At 38.3% G+C, this 20,873-nt stretch overlaps 1 protein-coding gene across 3 annotated transcripts; it reads right to left on the bottom strand.

Annotated features, from left to right (window-relative positions):
* Positions 1–4,644: 4,644 nt before the first annotated feature.
* UTP15 (UTP15 small subunit processome component) lies at positions 4,645–20,830 on the bottom strand. 3 transcript variants are annotated; one of them, XM_032335981.1, is made up of 13 exons: positions 20,666–20,830; positions 16,944–17,096; positions 15,980–16,072; positions 15,697–15,881; positions 14,191–14,369; positions 13,479–13,604; positions 10,648–10,783; positions 8,504–8,588; positions 7,691–7,840; positions 6,656–6,757; positions 6,129–6,262; positions 5,896–5,954; positions 4,645–4,958 (listed from the first exon to the last, which is right to left on the bottom strand). In XM_032335981.1, exons 2-13 carry the CDS (start codon positions 17,031–17,033, stop codon positions 4,741–4,743), a joined length of 1,557 nt encoding a protein of 518 aa, XP_032191872.1. In that variant the 5' UTR covers positions 17,034–17,096; positions 20,666–20,830; the 3' UTR covers positions 4,645–4,740. The 3 variants fall into 3 exon arrangements, with proteins under 3 accessions (XP_032191872.1, XP_032191874.1, XP_032191873.1); XM_032335983.1 differs by lacking the exon at positions 20,666–20,830 and adding an exon at positions 17,977–18,269; XM_032335982.1 differs by lacking the exon at positions 20,666–20,830 and adding an exon at positions 17,981–18,107.
* Positions 20,831–20,873: the final 43 nt, after the last annotated feature.

Below are 20,873 nucleotides of genomic sequence, written 5' to 3' on the forward strand. Positions count from 1 at the left end.
GACGCTGGGATCATGACCTGAGCCGAAGGCAGCTGCTTAACCAACTGAGCCACCCAGGCGTCCCCCCAATCCTAAATTCTGTATGATTCCATTTGTATAAAATCATAGAAAATGCAAACCAATCTGTAAATCTATAGTGGCACAGAGGGTAGGTCAATGGTTGCCTAAGTGGGTGAGGCCTAGCAAGGGAGGGTTTACAGAAGGGCCAGAGGAAATTTTTACGTAGTACATATACTCATCCTCTTGCTTGCAGTGATGGTCTCATGAGTGTACATGTCAAAACATAAAACTGAACTTCTAAAATGTGCAACTTATAGCATACCAATTATACCTCATTAAAGTTATTTTTTTAGAATACTGTTTGACCCCATATCCCATCAGCCATTGCCCAGTTTTATTTTTGCTTCCCTTTATGATAAAGTTCCCTCAAATAGCTGCCTAAACACACCATCTCATTTTCATCCCATTCCTTCTTTCTTACACTCCTCTTTCCCTTGCTTCATGTCAGTTAAACCAGCCACCTTGCTATTCTCAACTCACCAGACACACTTCTGCCTCAGGGTCTTTCCACCCCATCTTCTAAATATCAATAAGCATCTCTCTTCCTTTCCTTCCGGTCTTTGCCCAATTGTAGCCCCAGAGAGGTGCTCCCTCACTTCTCCTTAAAACTGCCAGCCACCTACCCACCCCCAATAAAGTTTCCCATCTCCCTCCTCTGCCTGATTTTTCTGTCATTTATCACCATCTGACCTGCAGTATCTTTTGTTACCTGAACTCTACCTCTCCCAAGAATATTAGTTCCAAGAGAACAGGGATCTTGTCTATACTATTCATTGCAATATCAATTCCCTAACCTCTCGTATGTGTCTCAGTTAATTATCAGGATTACTGAATGTGTCTTTGGAGCTATTTGGCTGTGAATAAAGGAAACCATTCCCACTTACCTAAGCAAAAAGAATTTTTCTTTTCCTTTTTTTTTTTTAAGATTTTATTTATTTACTTGACACAGAGAGAGAGAGAGAGAGAGAGAGAGAGGGAGAGAGAAATCACAAGTAGGCAGAGAGGCAGGCAGAGAGTAGAGGAAGCAGGCTCCCTGCTGAGTAGAGCCCAACGTGGGGCTGGATCCCAGGGCCCTGAAACGATGACCTGAGCCAAAGGCAGAGGCTTAACCCACTGAGCCACCCAGGCGCCCCATAAGCAAAAAGAATTTATTAGAGGACTCCAAAGAGTCTCGTGGAGCCCAGAGGGAACTCCTAAGGTATAACCAGAAGGGAACCAGAGCTGCTGCAAACTATGATGGTTTTTCTCTTCTCTAGCCTCACCTGCTGAGGAAGGATGGCCTTGCCTTATTTTCTCTTGACTTAGGTTTCCTTCTCCTTTCTCCCTGCAGCTTTCTCTGCTGATAATCCAATTCCCAGTTACATCTCCCAGCTTAGACAGGGCTTGAGCCAGATATACGGCCCCTAGTCTAGTTCACTGCGGTCAGGGGAACGAGGCATGGAACCTAGTCACCAATAAGCGTCTTTGTGTCTGAGGTGAACATTTTGTTCATAGGAAAGACAATTTATAGTTACTTGTTATGTTTAGCTTTTGAAAACTTTCCTGAAGGCTTTAGGTTTAACTTATAGATATTCCAACCATGAAACTAGTACATTTTATAATCACTTTCAAGGGGGCCTTTAATTCATGTTTGATAGAGTAAATTTCAGTTGAATATACTAAATTTTAAATTTCTTTAAACAAACCCACTTATAGCCCAAATTCCTTTAAACAACTTAATAGCATTTATATGCTTAAAATATTTTTCTTCTAAATAGCACTTCAAATGCTTGATCCAACAAGCAAAACCTTCCCAAGTACTAAACTTTTTTTTTTTTAAGATTTTATTTATTTATTTATTTGACAGACAGATCACAAGCAGGCAGAGAGGCAGACAGAGAGAGAGGAGGAAGCAGGCCCCCCGACGAGCAGAGAGCCCGATGAGGGGCTCGATCCCAGAACCCTGGGATCATGATCCGAGCCGAAGGCAGAGGCTTTAACCCACTGAGCCACCCAGGCGCCCCCCAAGTACTTAACTCTTATACATGTAATAAATTAAATGTACATTGAGTTCCTAAATTCTCTGGAACAGGTCAATATTTTTACAGGCTTAGTAACATTTAAAAAATACTTTCAACTAAAATTCAGAAGTCTTAAAATCTCTTAGCCATTTTAAATTAGAATCCAAAAACCAATGCTACATACCATCATATGCCTAATATCCCAATTGTGTTCACATACTTTAAATAACAAATACCAGTTTGTCCCAATGAATATAAAAACTATTCTTGAAATTACCATGAAGAATTGAGAGTTGCATAACCTTTTTGAAAATTCGTCTTCATTCTAGATTTCATCCAAGAACTATAGCACTCAATGAAGTCCTGTTACAAGACCAGTGCTCTAACCCTTGAGCTACCGAGCCTCGCTTCAATGAAGTCCTGTTAAAAGAGAAGTACTAGGTTTGGCCCCAGAGGGCAGGCCACTCCCAGTGCCAGGATGAGGAACAACTCAAGCTTGAGGAATTCAAATATGGGCTTATCACTGTAGTTAATTCAGCATTAAATGAGAACACCAACAATGGAGAGCTGTGATGAGAATCGATTAAAATAATGTATGGGAAAACCCTTGTCACATGTTGCACACTTGTTGGCAGCCGGTTTTATTTTATTTTTTAAAGATTTTATTTATTTATTTGACAGACAGAGATCACAAGTAGGCAGAGAGGCAGGCAGAGAGAGAGAGAGAGGAGGTGGAAGCAGGCTCTCTGCTCTGCAGAGCAGAGAGCCCGATGCGGGACTCGATCCCAGGACCCTGAGATCATGACCCAAGCTGCAGGCAGAGGCTTTAACCCACTGAGCCACCCAGGTGCCCTGGCAGCCAGTTTTAGACAGAATTTCAACTTCTAATTTTTACTAGTATACAAATTACCAGCATACTTACAAAGTTAAATATTTTCAAAAGCTTTTAAATACAGAATTTATTTAAATAAATTAACATTTTCAACATGAAGACCAAGTTTCTTACTGTCTCTAATCTCATAACTACTCAGGGAAGCAAACTCCTGGATTCTTATAAGCCACTGTGCTATAGGTTTTCATAAATCAATATAGGAAAGGGAAACTGGACCCTATTTTTGAGCACATGCCCCTTCCAGACCACAGAAATACTTCTGTCTGCCTTAAAAAGAAATCTAAATTCATAGAACTGAAATTTAAGAGGAGACTCTCATTACAGAATCTCCCTTTCACTAAGGGTTCTTCTACCACAAGCAATGTTTCCTTAGATAATTAACTACTTGAGGTGGAATAGGAATTGGGAGAAGTTGGGAAGGTAGCAAATGTGAAATCAGTGACCTATTAGTCAGTAGCCAGTGACTATCCATCAGGAATTCATACATCTCAGAAAGATAAGAAGAAAATAAGAATATCTTCATAAAAATATGATTTATATTGTCCTTTAAAAAAAACAACTATTTTTCAAAACAAGCTACTCTAGCTTCCAGTTCTAAAACACAAGATTATTGGGACGCCTGGGTGGCTCAGTTGGTTAAGTGGCTGCCTTCGGCGCAGGTCATGATCCCAGCCTCCTGGAATGGAGTCCCACATCGGGCTCCTTGCTCAGCAGGGAGCCTGCTTCTCCCTCTGCCTCTGCCTGCCATTCTGTCTGCCTGTGCTCACTCTCTCTCCCTCTCTCTCTGATAAATAAATAAATAAATCTTAAAAAAAAATAAATAAAACACAAGATTATGGAGATTAGAGAAACAAAACCTAAATAAAGATTACAGAAAATGGTTTACAGAAGGGTGGGGAGCTATAAGATAAGCTCCAACCATATGTATACTAGGTTGAAAGGCTATTAATTATGAGAAAAATGGCAAATTTTATCACTCCTCTGACCTGAAGCAAGTTGAAAACTGGGTAGAAAAGCTGCATCTCGAAAAGGAAAAGAAACATGGTCCAATAAGGTCTACCTGTATGTAGACCTTGTTCTGATGAGGACCGTCAAGATTAAAGGAATGAAGAAAAAAAATGGAAGGGAGAGTACAATTTTCAGGTATCAAATCTGTCTCAGCACACTCTCAATACATATCTAACTAGTTCAGAGTTAAACTGTTCAAAGCTGGCCACTGATATGTCACATTTGGGGCCGATGCACTCCCATTACAAGCGGGGCAGAACACCTGACCTCAGATAAATGATAACGTCAAGGAGAGGGAGGCAAGATCAGCAAGGGTATGGAAATCCCACAGTGATCAGAGTGAAGAGAAAATTTATTTGCTTTTGCCATTTCTTTTGTTTTAAAAGGAGAAAAAAATAAAAAAATAAAGCCCTGTCCCTTTGGCAGCATTCCCAGTTGAAACCCATTCCAGAGTTCTGAATGGCTACCTAAATGTTGATACAGAACTTTGCTGTATTAAAATTAATATCACTTTGTCCAAGGTGGACAATATACTATGAGCAAGACAACTTAGATCTTCTAGTCGAAGATACCATGAAATAATTCAAAGTATTACATGGAAAACCATGTCTTAAAACAAGTCCTTATTCTCCAATTCTAGATATTCGTCTCTTCCATAAAACTGCTTCTGTGAATAGTTTTTTGTTTTTTAATGTATCAGAAAGAGATTCTCTTTCCAATAGTTAATAGAATCAAATCTATTTCAAGTTAGTTGTTCTTATAGGTCTCATTCAGCAGACACTATGATTCCATCTTCTTGTTTTCTAGAAATCCATCAGATGTATGCTGTAGAACTGAAGTGCTTTCTTTCCTTGTCATAGTAGCAAAAAGCATATCCATCATCCCCAAGGTTTCTAGTAGTTCTCTTTGGTAATCAATCTCTTTTTCTACAAGTCCTTGAAGTAACAAAAACTTTTTATCAACTACAGGTGACTGACCAATCACAGGAAGATAGATATCTAGAAAGAGAGGGAAAACACATTAACTAGAAATATCTTTGTAAACAATAAAGGAATAGCAGTAGTTACAAAGTATAAAAATATTCACTATAAATACATTGAAAAATTTGTACTTATTTTACAATTTGTGATTTACAAAAAAGAAACAATCCATCTGGATAAATGTATTTCAAAAAGAAATAATTACAGAAAGTACAGTGTGGAGTTCTACTTTAATTTTCCCCTTAAAAAATAGTCACGGTCTGTTTAAAAAAAAAAGGCATGGTCATTGTAGATGCCTAAGCAAAAGTTGTTTAATTACAGTAACTCTAATCTCAGCAATTCAGAGTTGAGCTACTGTACACGTTTTACTTCCCTTAAAATGGTATGATTTATGTGGTTGTTTGTTTTCTTTATAACTGCTACTGGAGAACTGATAAAAACAAAGTACTGTGATCTATTTGATTTCATTATTTGACTTCTCTATTGTATCACACTTGGATTTTTCAAGGTTTTTTGTAAAGGATTTTATTTATTTATTTGATAGAGAGAGAGTACAAGCAGGGGAGCAGTAGGGAGAGGGACAACCAGGCTCCCACAATGCAGAGAGCCTGATGTGGGTCTCAATTATGGGACTCTGGGATCATGACCCAAGCCAAAGGGCAGTCACTTAACCAACTTAGTCACCAGGCATCCCAGTTTTTTTTCCCCCCAAAGGTTTCATTTATTTATTTGAGAGAGAGAACAAGCAAGCAAGAGAGCACGGGGGGGGGGGGGGGGGGGGGGCCGCAGGGGGAGGAATGGCAGAGAGAGAGAGGGAAAACCAGACTTCCCGCTGAGCAGAGGCTTATGCAGGGCTTGATCCCAGGACCCCATGATCATGACCTGAGCTTACAGAGGCTTAATCAACTAAGCAACCGAGGTACCCCAGATTTTTCACATTTTAACAACTACTTACCAATAATTATTTCAGCAGCATTGATCAAAACAGGGGCAAATCTTGGCTGAGATAGATTCCTATGAAACAAAATTTGTTTACTGAAATTGCCAACTTGAAAAAAAATCCTTAAAACAGATTTACTGAATTTTCCATCAGTTCTCTATAAAGGTCAATCTAAAAGTAAATGCCTCTCATTTGAGCTAAAGAAGTTCAGATGCAAGATATATGTGTTTCATAGACATAAAACATACCGTATCAAAAAATTAAGAACACGACTGATTTCCTTTTCATCCCGACCTGCAAGGGCATTTGCAAGGACTCCTCTTCGATTTAGCTCCTTTATGATGGAAACTGTAATCTCGGGTGTCTTTATTGTACAACTGGGCTAGAAAAATTTTCAGAGTCAATATGAACAGGTAAGACAGCACAGGAAAAAATAATAGTCGTGGCACTGACAATTACCAAATTTAAATAGATTTGTATCTTTATAGTTTTGAGTCACAGTAAGGCACATGGTAAGTAATAAAATGATTCTTGTAAAAATATGCCCCTTGTAGGTTCATCAATTCTAACAATGTACCACTGTGGTGGGGTATTGGTAATAGGGGAGGCTATGCATGTGTGGGGGGCAGAGAGTTTATCGGAAATCTCTGTACCTTACCCTCAATTTTTGTAAAGCTAAAACTGCTCTAAAAATTAGTCTAAATTAAAACACACTCACTCACTCACTCACTCACAGACAACATACTGTATGTATGTATACATGCTCCTCACTCACCTCAAGGACTCTGTCAAGTGCCTTAGAGACCCGGAAATTTTTCAGATCCCGGTCATATAATTCTAGGTGTTTCTTTGAAGGCCTGTTGATCAAAATGTCATCCTGTATGACAAAGTAAATTTATAAAGAAAAGTCACTATCTGTATAGAGTTTCATTCAAAATGAATTTTTTCATTGTGGATTTCTTTTATACCTTGGTGACCCTGAACGTATAATAAATAATGGGCATATGTCTAGAATGCAGACTAACTGAAAATGAAATGATCTGCTACATCAATGTGTTCTTACTCTCCTATGATTTAACTTAGAAGAGACACACAGTACCTCATGCTGGGCAAACATTACTCATTTCAATTCTCTTCACATGGCAAGCAGTATGACTTAGAAGAAAGGAAACAAAGACGGGAGAAACTGAGATCTAGTCCCAACAACTCTGGCTACCAGTAATGAAATGCTGCATCGACCAGAGCTTATTTGCATCTCCGTCTTCTCAGATGCCATACAGGGACATAACTGGCTCTACTACTGTTCAGGGCTGTTTAGGAGATCAGATCAGATAGTGTATCAAAGACACTATTCTGAATATGGTAAAATACTGTAACATTGTTATGAATCAGGATATTAAAGTAGTCCTTATTCCCCATTACTTATTAATAATGTTCCCCAATCTAGCAATCTGCAGGGAGAATTAAGGTACAGAAAAGCAAAATAAAGTTAAATCCCATGTGAACTACACTTTCCAGTAACCTGCAGGGTTGGAGCTGGCTACTCTAACAAACCATATTTTCTTTTTTTCTTTTTTTTTTAAAAGATTTTATTTATTTATTTGACAGAGAGAAAGAAAGATCACAAGTAGGCAGAGAGAGAGAGAAAGGGAAGCAGGCTCCCTGCCGAGCAGAAAGCCCGATGCGGGGCTCGATCTCAGGACCCTGGGATCATGACCCGGGCCGAAGACAGAGGCCTAACGACTGAGCCACCCAGGTGCCCCCCAAACCACATTTTCTTAAAAAAAAAAAAAGAGAAATATGCAAATACCCTTTGTTTCATGTAATTTTTTCCTTTAATAAAAGTTCGATATGCAGGCCTTCTTCTCCTAGGAAGAGAATCCTTCTTTGCTTCAGATTTCCGATGTTTTACACTCAGTATTCCATTGGTCATTCCTACAACTATTGTCTCATCTTCATGCTGAGGAGCAATTAGAAAAATAAGTTAGTCTATTCCTAACCCATCACTTGCCCTAGTTTTTCCTCAAAACACCATTTATAACATGTTTTCTGCTAATCCACACCTTCACCAAGAGTTTCAATCAGATACTCTGCCTAACAACAATCCATGCAGAAAGTTAGATAAATCACTTTTTCCATCAGAATACTATTATACTGATGGAACATGTTATACCTGGCATCACTGGCACTTTGTATAATAATATAGTTAATGATGCTTTGGGAAACTTCTAAATTAATTTTTTTCCTGCATCCTCTTATTAGAAAAGGATCTGTGTGATAGCATAACTTTCCACAATGTTGCCAAGAAAATAATTTGTAGTAAGTTTTTCCTCTTCTAATTCAAATTTCTGTATCCTCTTCTTCAACGGCTCGTGAAACTTGACAGTGGACATCCCCAGATCCTGCCCTTAGTGTTAACAATGCCTACAGTGAGCAAGACCTAAATCTCAATTCATACTAAATTACTGGCACAAGTCATATAATAGAAATTGTCTTAACTCCACTAACTAATACGGCAAGAATAAAGTAAGATTTATTCAAACACAAAGATAAACCCTAAAATTTCATTTCAGTTTAACAGACAAGGGTAGCGAAAGCTTTAAAAAGAATTAGAAATACTTACTGCAAGTGCAAGACTCAAAATTGAAGCTGCATAATCAAAACTGTGGACTACTTTATAGGAAGTCGTGCTATATACTTTCACCTTCCTAAGGAAAAGAAAGCTCTGTTACAAATTACCTAGGAAATGAGTGTAAAATGTAAATTTCCAATTTTTTTAGAAATTCAATGTATAAATATTAAAATTTACACTGCAATGAAGAAAAATGATTAATAATATTAATTACAAACTAATTCATCACTGAATCTCTTTTAAAAATGAACTATTAGCAGTAGCTATGTTTATATAAAGACTTGACTAGCCACCAGACCACAGACCACGAACCACTGTCACCTGACAATGAAACTTGGGAGTATAAAGGAAAAGTTTCAAAGCACACTGGGATTCAAAAGCACAGGGTTTCTCAACATCAAGTGATTAACACTACAGGTCAGATACTTCTTAGTTGCAGAGGCTTTTCTGTGCGCGGTAGGCAATTTAGCAGCATCCCTGACTGCTACGTACTACATGCCAGCAGCACTCCACTCCCAACTTGTGACAACAACCAAAAATGTCTCCAGATATTGCCACATGTCCTCTGGGAGACAAAATCCACTCTGAGATGACAACTACTGTGAAGAGAGCCAACTCACACTTGATTTTTGAGAGACACATCTAAAAACGGAGCCCCAAACTGCCTAGTAACAGCACTTCAGAGAGTCTGCTACAGATTTACATGATAAAGTCATTCATGTTAAAAATATATTCTAGCTTTTAAAATGCGTATACTTTTTTTTAAGGATTTTATTTATTTGTCAGCGAGAGAGAGCACAAGCAGGCAAAGTGGCAGGCAGAGGCAGAGGGAGAAGCAGACCCCTCCGCGCCCCGCCCCCCAGAACCCCCACCGCGAGCAGGGAGCCCCATGCGGGACTTAATCCCAGGACCCTGGGATCATGACCTGAGCCAAAGGCAGATGCTTAATGGACTGGAGCCCCATAAAATATGTATACTTTTTAATAAAAATACTGAAAAACCAAGGCTTTCTCTAACAATGAAAATACGATATATGGAAATAAAATTACCAAAAACAAATATGAATAAATATTAGAACTGTGCCATAGTTCTAGCCATATGCTACTAAGCACTTGAAATGTGGCCAATGAAAATGAAGAACCACATTTTAAATTTTACTTGATTTTAATTAACCTAAATTTTTTTTTTTAAAGATTTTATTTATTTATTTGACAGAGATCACAAGTAGGCACAGAGGAAGGCGGGGGTGGGAGGGGAAGCAGGTTCCCCACTGAGCAGAGAGCCCAATGCAGGGCTTAATCCCAGGACCCTGGGATCATGACCTGAGCCGAAGGCAAAGGCTTTAACCCACTGAGCCACTCAGGCACCCTAATTAATCTAAATTTTAATTTAAAAACTGAGGTAGTATAAAAATACTTTTCTGTTAAACCATCTATATTTTACTTTAATCACTATAAAACATTATTACTGTATTACATGACATGTATTGGATGCTTGTCTCTCGTTTCTTGGTAATAATTTTTATATCCATTGTGTATTGAAATGATATTTTAGATACACTGAACTAAATAAATATATTATTAATGTGGCCTAGTTCTTTTTGCTTTTTTAATGTGGCTACTAAAACATTTATAATTACATATGTAGCTCACATCCCATTTCTGTTGGACAGCACTGTTCTAGAACATTAACAGAATACTAATACCTACTTAAAGTAGTAATATTTGAATCACATAAATGTACAGAAATTTTCACATGAAGTTTTAAATTTCAAAAAAAGCTAGAATATATACATACATTCATTATAAGCATTTCTAAATATGTAAATGGTAGAATAAAGATTTTTAAAGAAAACAAGGAATGACATAGACTATTTTAAAAGATTAATGTTCAAATGGTTCAATAAAATTCCTTAAGTATATAAGTACACACTAAGTTACGTCAGGTGAGAAAAAAAGTTTGCTATATGTGAATAAAAGGTCAAAATTATTTTCAACTGAAAAGATTTTTTTTTTTCACAGAAATCATTTAACAAAATATTTACTTAACACAAATACTTTAGAAATAACTCACTTTCTCGAGCAGTAAATACATGTACACTAGTAATAGTAAAGGAAGAAAATTAAAATGCTAACCTGTCCAGTGACCCAGAAAGTAACCTCTGTCCAGAGCTGCTCAGATATAAACATGTCACAGTTTTATGATGATTTTTCAAAGACACTAGCAACTGTCCTCCTTTCAACATGTCCCAAATTTTAACATAACGGCCTCCTACAAAAAGAAATAATTAGTTTGAAATTCTGCCTCAACATTCAGTATTTTAAAGATTTGAAAAGCATTTTTCACTAGACGCTGCATTGCATGGAGGTGAAGTGAGGGGTCCCAGAGTAAAACTGCCCGGTTTCGATGCTGGCTCTGTCACTGAGTTTGTAACTGAGAATAATAATAGTTTCTACCTCAAAGAACTATTCTGGTGATTAGATAATTGCATATTTATAAAGATCACAGAACTGCCTAGCAAAATAAAAAGTATAACCAAAAATGTTTAATAAAATTGTATAAAATCACCGTGTAAAAGAAATTTTATGTCACTACAGAAATGAACGATATAAACTATTTCCTAAACATTTTGTGAATCCAAACAAAACTGAAAAATTTCCCTATAACTTTTACTCTAAGAGTTAGAAGTGTCCTTAAAGGCAATTTAATCCAAGAGTTTAAAAAGAATTCTTTTGGGGCGCCTGGGTGGCTCAGTGGGTTAAGCCACTGCCTTCAGCTCAGGTCATGATCTCAGGGTCCTGGGATCGAGCCCCACATCGGGCTCTCTGCTCAGCAGGGAGCCTGCTTCCTCCTCTCTCTCTCTGCCTGCCTCTCTGCCTACATGTAATCTCTCTCTGTCAAATAAATAAAATCTTTAAAATAAATAAATAAATAAATAAATAAATAAAAATTAAAAAAAAATAAAAAGAATTCTTTTAATATGGCATCTTTTCTTTTCTTTTTTTTTTTTTTAAGATTTTATTTATTTATTTGAGAGAGAGAGAACATGAGACAGACAGAACATGAGGGGAGAAGGTCAAAGGAAGAAGCAGACTCCTCGCTGAGCAGGGAGCCTGATGTGGGACTTGATTCCAGGGGTCCAGAATCGTGACCTGAGCCGAAGGCAGTTCCTTAACCAACTGAGCCACCCAGGAGCCCACATGTTTTATTTCAATGAAATATTAAGCAAATGTCTAAAGGTAAAATAGAAGAATGAGTTGGAGAGGGAGGAGCAAAGGTCTCATCTATCCTGACAAGGAAAGTGGGCCTGTAAGCCAATTCATAGTCCCTGTCTCACCACATGGGGCAGCTCATGAGCGAGCATAGTTTAAAACAACTGATCCGAGGCGCCTGGGTGGCTCAGTGGGTTAAAGCCTCTGCCTTCAGCTCGGGTCATGGTCCCGGGGCCCTGGGATCGAGTCCCGAATCGGGCTCTCTGCTCAGTGGGGAGCCTGCTTCCCTCCCCCTGCCTGCCTCTCTGCCTACCCGTGATCTCTGTCTGTCAAATAAATAAATAAAATCTTTTAAAATAAATAAAACAACTGATCCTGTCCCAACTCTCATTTCCAAAGTCTGTAAGAGTTGACTGAAGGGACTGCCCAAGGTCATACAATTAGCTAGTGACACAGTGGAGATTAGCATACAGGTGTCCAACCTCCCTATTCAACTTGAACTTATTTCCATTTCTCAAAATAACAACAAGAAAAATGGATACATTTGGCAATGTTATCAATTTATTTTGAAATTAAATAGGTACTGGGGAAAAAGTATAAAACAGAGTAATTTATATTGGGATTTTTTTTTAAGATTTTACTTATTTGACAGAGACAGCGAGAGCAGGTACATAAGCAGGGGGTATGAGAGAGGGAAAGCAAGCTTCCTGCTGAGCAGGGAGCCCGACGTGGGGCTCGATTCTAGGACCCTGGAATCATAACCTGAGCCGAAGGCAGATGCTTAATGACTGAGCCACCCAGGCGCCCCTCCATTTGGATTTTAAAATTAAGGGAAAAAAGGCTACACACATAGCCATATATGTGCTATAAATTATATATACTACCTATGTATTCTACTGTCAATGCATTAATTTTGACTTGATGAGTGAAAAAAACCAATTTATGTCTTCCCTTCTAATTGTGAAAATGCTCTATGATCAACATAACAACAAAAAAAAATACCTCAGTTCCAACTCGATGAAAAAATGTATCAAGTCCCCCTTTGTTTCCACATTATATCCTCCTCCAGAACTGCTATTTGTTGGGTAATGTCATTCCAATCAAGAGACATAAAAAAAGACAAGCCTGATTCTAGAACGGAAAGAACTGTGTTTTCAAAAGCTGTCATGGATCTCTTAGGTAGGAATGCCAGGAATACAACCTAGATCTCTGGTTAAATACACAATGCAGGCTCTCCAGTTCTAGGATTCAGATCTCTCACTCTATCTTGGAAAAATTAGTCAAAATAAATAACTTTTATTTATTTCCTCAGTTGCAAAATAGGGAGAAAACGAACTACTTCCTAGGCTCGGTAATATGTGTTTAATAGCACAGTATCTGGTTCACATTAGGTACTCAGTAAATAGTAACTGCTGGCCTGCTCTACTTTTCGGCTGAACAAAACCTAGTAATGCAATTCAAGGGCAGAGTGTTAAATTACAAAAAATAACTGATAAAGTAGTAACTGATTCAAAACCAAAGATACCAGTAAAGCAATTTTTTAAAAAAGGTTTTACTTATTTACTTGACAGAGACACAGAAAGAGAGAGAGAAAAGAAGCAGGGGGAGTGGGAGAGAGAGAAGCAGACTTCCTGCTGAGCAGGGAGCCGGATGCGGGGCTCAATCCCAGGACCCTGGGATCATGACCTGAGCTGAAGGCAGACACTTGATGACTAGGCCATCCAGGTACACCTATAAAGCAATTTTAAAAATACCTGCTGATGCCAGAAGACTTCCAGAGGGAAAAAGCAGGACACTTTCCACTGGCTGCCCATGCTCAACAGAGATCACGCTCTTGTTTGTTCGTGCATCAAACATCTTCACAGTATGATCATATGACCCTAAAATTTCAATTTTTGTATTATGTGAGTTTCATTACTCAAACTCAGTATATATGTGTTTGTATTCAAATATAAATTTTAAAAGGAGAAAAGGATGAAATTTTAAAGACACATCTATATGTTCATGAAGATACAGTAACTCCAAACTCTCTGGTACAACTGACTGTTTTCTGAAAAAGCATTATACTATAATATAGTACACTATATTATACAGGATCTTAAACTATTCAGATTTCCAAGCTATTGTCACTACTGAATCACCTGGGAACCTCTGCATAAACACCCACAAACACTCCACTGCATTATCTTTGTTTCTTGGCCACTAGAGGCTCTGTGCAAACCAGAATACTAAAACCATTATAGTTCTGACACTCGTGTTTTCAGGGAAGCCTGATGCTTCCAAAAACATTTGAAGGACAGCAAGAACAATCACCAAAAGAAGAAAAAAAAAATAAAACAAATGGATAAACAAACATTTCTTTATAAATTTTTTTTGAAAACTACTCTATCCCAAGAGTCCCAAAGCAATACCAAATTATATCACAATTAAATTATCAAGTTAAGAAGTGAAAAACAGTTCACCAACCTGTTACAAACAGATCTGGATTCAGTTTGCTAGCACATCCACACCTCACATAATCAGAATGTTCTTTGAATGTCAGAATTTCTTTGGAGTTTGGAATATCCCATAATTTAACTGTATAATCATCAGCCCCAGAGACCACATGATACTTGTCAGCTGTAAAATCGACTGTATGAACTGCTCTAAAAGATCAAGAATCAATGAATTAAAAAGCAAGAAAAAAACTGTGTGTCTGGCATCTTTTAACATAAAACACTCCTTTTCCCCAAGTAACCAAAAAAAAAGCAGCTCAGTTTCAGGGAGTAATGATAGGAGGAAATTATGAGATAAAATCTTTAAAACAGGGGTGCCTGGGTGGCTCAGTGGGTTAAAGCCTCTGCTTTCAGCTCAGGTCATGATCCCAGGGTCCTGGGATCGAGCCCCTCGTCGGGCTCTCTGCTCAGCAGGGAGCCTGCTTCCTCCTCTCTCTGCCTGCCTCTCTGCCTGCTTGTGATCGCTCTCTCTCTCTGTGTCAAATTAAAAAAAAAAAAAAAAAATCTTTAAAACAGGTATTTGTCCCTAAGCCAATTTAAAATTCTAAATACCCCTACTTTATAAAGTTAAGACAATTAGTAGCCTTAAAATTACATTTTCTAATAATATGTTAACAATTCTACAAAACTGCTCAATAAAAGTAAATGTTCTAAATGTTGGAGCAAAGGTACGTTTAATTAAATAAACTTCAAAATGGATAGTTCCTTACAAAATTCTAAGACCTGCCATTAATAGTAGGATCATGTTAAGCGAATTTGTTAGACTTCAAATGTTTCACTGATGGGGAAAGACCATTCTGATAATACACTATTAAAAAAACACCTGAGATTTTAAATAAGCAGAAGCTTCAGCAATGAACTAGGTAATCTTGATATAAAATTATAATATAAAACTACCCTGGTCATTTATCAAGCAGCAAAATATTAACTTCAAGAAGAAAAAAAAAAAAAATCAACCTTCCAACCTGACTTCAAAATAAGAACCTCAAAAGTAGTGTAGCCTATAGAGTTCTCATTTGTAATTGTGAGGGTGCCTTGAGATCAGTGGTTTATAACCTCGACTGGTCATAGAACTCCCTGATTAGATAGGAAATTTCCCTAGATAAACGTACATTTCTTAAAATGTCACATATAATTCTAGGGAATTCACGAGTCCCATCAAACTGGCCACAGGACTTTTGATTATGTCTTAGAACAACCAGGAAATAAAGTATACATTACTACATAATCTTTACAGAACTGCTCTATGCTTTTAGTCAAAGCCCAAACAAACAAACAAACCAAAAAAAAAGTTTACGATGACAAAAGAAACAACAAAATAACCAACTGTCTATAACTGTATGGTGACAGATGCTAACAAGACTTACTATAATCATTTTGCAATAGACACAAATATCGACGTATGCTTGAAACTAACAATGTTTTGTTACTTATACTTCCATAAAAAAATAAAAAAATTTTAAACTCTGGCTCTTACTTAGTATGACCTTCAAACTGCCTGAGGGGAGCTCTCCCACTTATATCAAAAAGCTGAACTCCACCATCTTCACTGCCAGCCACAAGCAGTCTACCATCCTGACGAAAAGTAGCACAGTACGCCGTGTCTTTAAATCGAGAAAAGGTTTTTATAGGTTCTTGAGAGTACCGGCCATAAATGTGAATCTACAAAAAGATAAAAAACATAGTATTTAACCAAATGGCTCAAGATCAGTAGTAAATATAACTACACAAAGGAAAAAGAAATTTAACATTATATTTACCCTTGAGGAAGCTGTGACAGCATAATTATATGGAGGCTGTGGAGAAAAATCTACTTTTGACACTGCACCAAACTCCTTGATTTGAACAGGGGTCTTGATAAAAATAAAAATTAATACAAAGGATTAACAGTTATAATCGGTAAGACCTTTAAAGCATTACATAATTTCTTACTGATCATTTCTCTTTGTTCTTAATAACATTTACTAGGATGTATTTAATATAGAAGTATAAAGAAAGCAAAAAGGTTCAATTACCATCACCCAAATTTCCCCAGTTGCCACTAAAGTAAATACATATATGACATAAGTAAATATATGACAACAAATATATGGGCAGACGCCCAACTGACTGAGCCACCCAGGCGTCCCTCTTTTTCCGTTTTTTAATTACTCATTTAAAAGAAAAATCACTTTTAAGCCTTTGTAGTCTAGAAGAACTAATTCTGCATCATGGCTTTCTTAGTTTTAGAAAGGCAAAAAAAAAAAAATCTTGCATAATTGAAAAATTTAAAAATCTATCTCATTTGGCATTCATTAATCATCTATTTTTTGGTAGGCACTTGTATACTTGTATGATTAAAATCGTTAAGCACCACGGACTTTTTTTTTTTAAAGATTTTATTCATTTGACAGAGACACAGTGAGAGAGGGAACACAGGAGTGTCAGAGGGAGAAGCTTCCTACAGTGCAGGGAGCGCCACGAGGGGCTCAATTCCAGGACCCCAGGATCACGACCTGAACCGAAGGCAGACACTTAACAACTGAGCCACCCAGGTGCCCCAGAAGCATGGACTTTTAATTTGAAACATCCAAGAAAAAATATCAGATATCAAATTTTCCACCCAAACTGTAAACTGTTGATAGATTCTTTTTAGTTATTAGTTCTCTACTAGAGTATCCAAAGTATAACATATGCTGGGGAAATAAGCATAAATGCAAACCACTCATTACCATCTACACTTACCTTATAGTTGTTCCAGTACAGTGTGTCTTGGGTGATTTTTTCACCGAGTACAGGATATGTCTGAATAGCTGCAGGCTTATAACCAGCCATAATTTCATATAATTAGACTATTAAATTGATGTTACAAATAATTATAGTGACTCTGCTTTATGTCTGTAAAAGAAAATATTTTACATACACATGTTATTCTTCAACCTGTAGAGTTCCATTCTCACGCTGTGTCTTTTCAAAAGACTGTGTGGCAGCTTACAGATTAGTGACCACTAAATCATCTAATTCTAACACAGAAGTGACAATCTAAAGGAAGTAGGAAGAATACAGACAAGGCTACCAGACTGCACCATCTACTCAGCTATACACAGAGGCTGTACACAAATGTTCTCACATCTGACTAACCAATTTACAACACATGGAAATAAATCTGGCTCAGCCATCCCAGCAGCCAAAGCAGAAGTCCACTGGCTTAGACTGTTTATTAGTAACAACAGAAAACATTAAGATAAAAGTGCAAATACAAGTTTCCTGAAACTAAATTTAGGATGACATTTAATCTATATGAACATAGTGTAGGGTCTTGACTTCCTGAAAGCCTGAGAAATACCAAGAAGGAAAACAAGGCGAATATTCTAACAGAGAAGCTTAAAATTAAATTTAAAAGCTTAAAATTAAAAGCTAATATTCTGATGCAGAAATTTAAATGTAAAAGCTTAAAATAAAAATTAACTTTTAAAAGTTTAACAGTAACAAAAATAAGAATAAAGCAATTCTGAAATTAAATTCCCAACTTAAATGACAGTACAGGATAAAAATAAATTTAAACTTTTAACTGACATGGAATTAAGCCAAAATGTCTCTCCAGGACTATTCAACCATGAAAGAGATTGATTTTATCAGTGATCCAACTCATCATCTATTCCAAAAAGCTTGAAGTTATTACCAAAATAAATAGGTATGACATACTCTGAAGATTCTTTTGATGAAATGTAACAATCAACAATTAAAAGGAAGGAAAGTTTTCTGTTCATTCAAGTACCTACAATGCACAGGACACTCTTCTAGGCTCTGGAAATACAATGTTGAGTAAAACAGTCCCCTCACGCCAATATTCTCCATTTTAGCTGGTGATGAGCAGAAGACTCGGCCTTGACTTGTCCTTCCTCTTCACTTTTAACATCCAAATAGTTAACAAGATCTGCTATTTTACCTCCTTAAACTTTATCACGTCCACTCCACCAAGTTCCACTGCCCTTAGATCTTCTCATCTACCCAAATACTGCAGTATAAGGGCCCTTGACTCCCTCATCCATCTTTTTTTTTTTTAAGAATTTATTCATTTATTTGACACAGAGAGAGAGAGAGAGAGAGCACAAATAGAATGGCAGGCAGAGAGAGAGGGAGAAGTGAGCTCTCCGCTGAGGAGGGAGCCTCATACGGGACTCGATCCCAGGATCCTGGGATCACCACCTGAGCCCAAGGCAGCCACTTAACTGGCTGAGCTACCCAGGCACCCCCCCATCCATCTTTTAAATAGACATCAGCAAGACCTAATTACCCAGTATATCCAACACAAAGCACAACACTGCCTGAAAAGAAAGGTCCAAGCTCCTTAACAAGGCTTCTCATCTGGCCCTTACCAACCTTTCCAGTTTCACTCTTTGCTATTCCCTTTAACACACTATTCTCTTAACTTCTCTCACTGTCTTTGCTCATTTATCCACTTTGCCAGGAATGATCTCTACATACCCACTTCCTTTTTATCTTTTAAAGCTCAACTCAAGGATCACATCCTCCACACTTCTCTCAACTCCTAATCCTACTTCATTCTGCATACTTCTGTCTCTGTGCATAGTAACACTGACTTTGTAATAATCTCTTTTTCCCACAAAACTTAACATTTCAGATCATGAAGATTTTTTTTAAGTGTGTAAAGAAAACTTGGGGAAAGAAAGTAGGCACTGTGCTGATTTCTACAGAAAAATATAAAATTAAAGGCACAAGTGGTGTCTATAATAGGAACACTGCTACGCATCAAGAGTCAACAAACTTTTTCTGTTAAGGGGCCAGATGATAAATATCTTAGGTTTTGCAGACCAATAGGCAAAATGGAGAATATCATGTAGTTACAAGCAAGCAAGCAAGAAAAAAAAAATCTCAATTTTTCACTAACAAAGCCCCCCAAATAATTATGAGAACAATTTTGTAGTTATGAATGAAAAGAATGAGATTTTTGAATGAAGGAAAAAACATTTCACTTATTTTAGGTTCAAGATTAGTACTTCCTATCATCAGAATGCAAATATTCACTTGTAAAAACCATTCTAGGCTCACTGGCTGCCCAAGGAAAATGGTCACCATGCCAAATCTAATGTGTGGGCCTCCATTCCTTACTGTAAAACCACCCCTTACTAGAATATTGGCAAAGGAATACATAATTCTGCCTTGAGAGAAACACTTTAAAGCTCCTAAAGTTTACAAGTGAGGAGTAGGGGTGCCTGTGTGGCTCAGGTCATGATCCCAAAGGTCCTGGAATCAAGACACCACGGAACACCTTGCCCAGCGGGGAGAAGCATTCTCCCGCAGCCTGCCGCTCCCCCTCCTTGTGACATCGCTTGCTCTCTCACAAATAAATAAAATCTTAAACAAAAACAAGTGAGAAGGAGTAGTAGTGGTTTGCCAGATTAAAGAGAGAGACAGCACTGGAGATGAGGGAGAGGGAACATGACACAAAAGCGTGGAGGCAAGAAATGATGTGAAAATGAATAGGAAGAAGATGATTAGGAAGAGGTGAGAGCCGGAGAAACTGAGAGTAGATGGATAACAGATACTACAATACAAAGCAGAATATCAAATATATGCTACAAATAACGTGCAGAGTACTAAGAGCTCAAACAGATTTTTAAAAAAGATTTTATTTGTTTGGCAGAGATCACAAGTAGGCAGAGAGGCAGGCAAAGAGCGAGGAGAAATCAGGATCCCTGCTGAACAGAGAGCCTGATGCGGGATCCCAGGACCCTGAGATCATGACCTGAGCCAAAGGCAGAGAGAGGCTTAACCCACTGAGCCACCCAGGCGCCCTGGAAACATATATATATATATATATATATTTAGATTTTATTTATTTATCAGAGAGAGAGAGGGGGGAGAGAGAGAGAGCACAGGCAGACAGAATGGCAGGCAGAGGCAGAGGGAGAAGCAGGCTCCCCGCCGAGCAAGGAGCCTGATGTGGGACTCGATCCCAGGACGCTGGGATCATGACCTGAGCCGAAGGCAGCTGCTTAACCAACTGAGCCACCCAGGCGTCCCTCGAAACATATTTTTAATTCTAATCGGGCGGCTCCCAGAAAGACTCAAAGCGTGCATTTCAACCCGGTCTTGATATCTAATACTAAAACAGACGGACATTTTAAGATGGGCACAAGCGCGGGGGATAAGGGCAGCACTGGAAATCGAGAGAACATCATAAGCAAAGACAGGTGGAAATTTGCCCAGTGCCTTGGAGGGATGCGCGCTAATAACGGTGCACAGGAGGAGAGGATGTGCTCGCAGAAGAGGCCAATGTACGTCGAAGCTAAATCGCGGGGATCCTGAGAGGTTGGTTATGGAATTTTAGCCGTTCGGTGAAGACTGGGAAGCCCCAGGGAGCACGCCAGATTCCAAGGAAGGCCCGACCAGAGCTTGAACTACCCCCACTGGGAGCCTCCTTCACCTCCCTACCGCCTCACCTGCCCCGCGAAACACTCTGCGTCCAAAGAAAATTTCTTGGATTCCGCCAGCCCCGTCCCCGGACTCGCGGGGCTCACTTGCGGAAGATCACGCGGACCTTCCACGGGGCCGCCAAGACGCAAGCCCTGAACAGGCAGGCCCGTCGCACAAAAGTGACGTGATGACGTACGCACACGCGATTTACGCGTCCCGAGTGTCGCAGAGGCG

This window comes from Mustela erminea, chromosome 3 (genome assembly GCF_009829155.1).
Source record: "Mustela erminea isolate mMusErm1 chromosome 3, mMusErm1.Pri, whole genome shotgun sequence".
NCBI lineage: Eukaryota > Metazoa > Chordata > Mammalia > Carnivora > Mustelidae > Mustela > Mustela erminea.

Coding starts and splice junctions, on each gene's coding strand:
- UTP15 (XM_032335981.1), bottom strand. CDS start 17,033: ATGGCTGGTTATAAGCCTGCAGCTATTCAGACATATCCTGTACTCGGT. Junction 14,370..15,696: donor CAGTTTGAAGGTCATACTAA/GTAAGAGCCAGA, acceptor TTGATCTTTTAG/AGCAGTTCATACAGTCGATT. Junction 6,758..7,690: donor AAAATTACATGAAACAAAGG/GTATTTGCATAT, acceptor TTTGTCATACAG/GATGACATTTTGATCAACAG.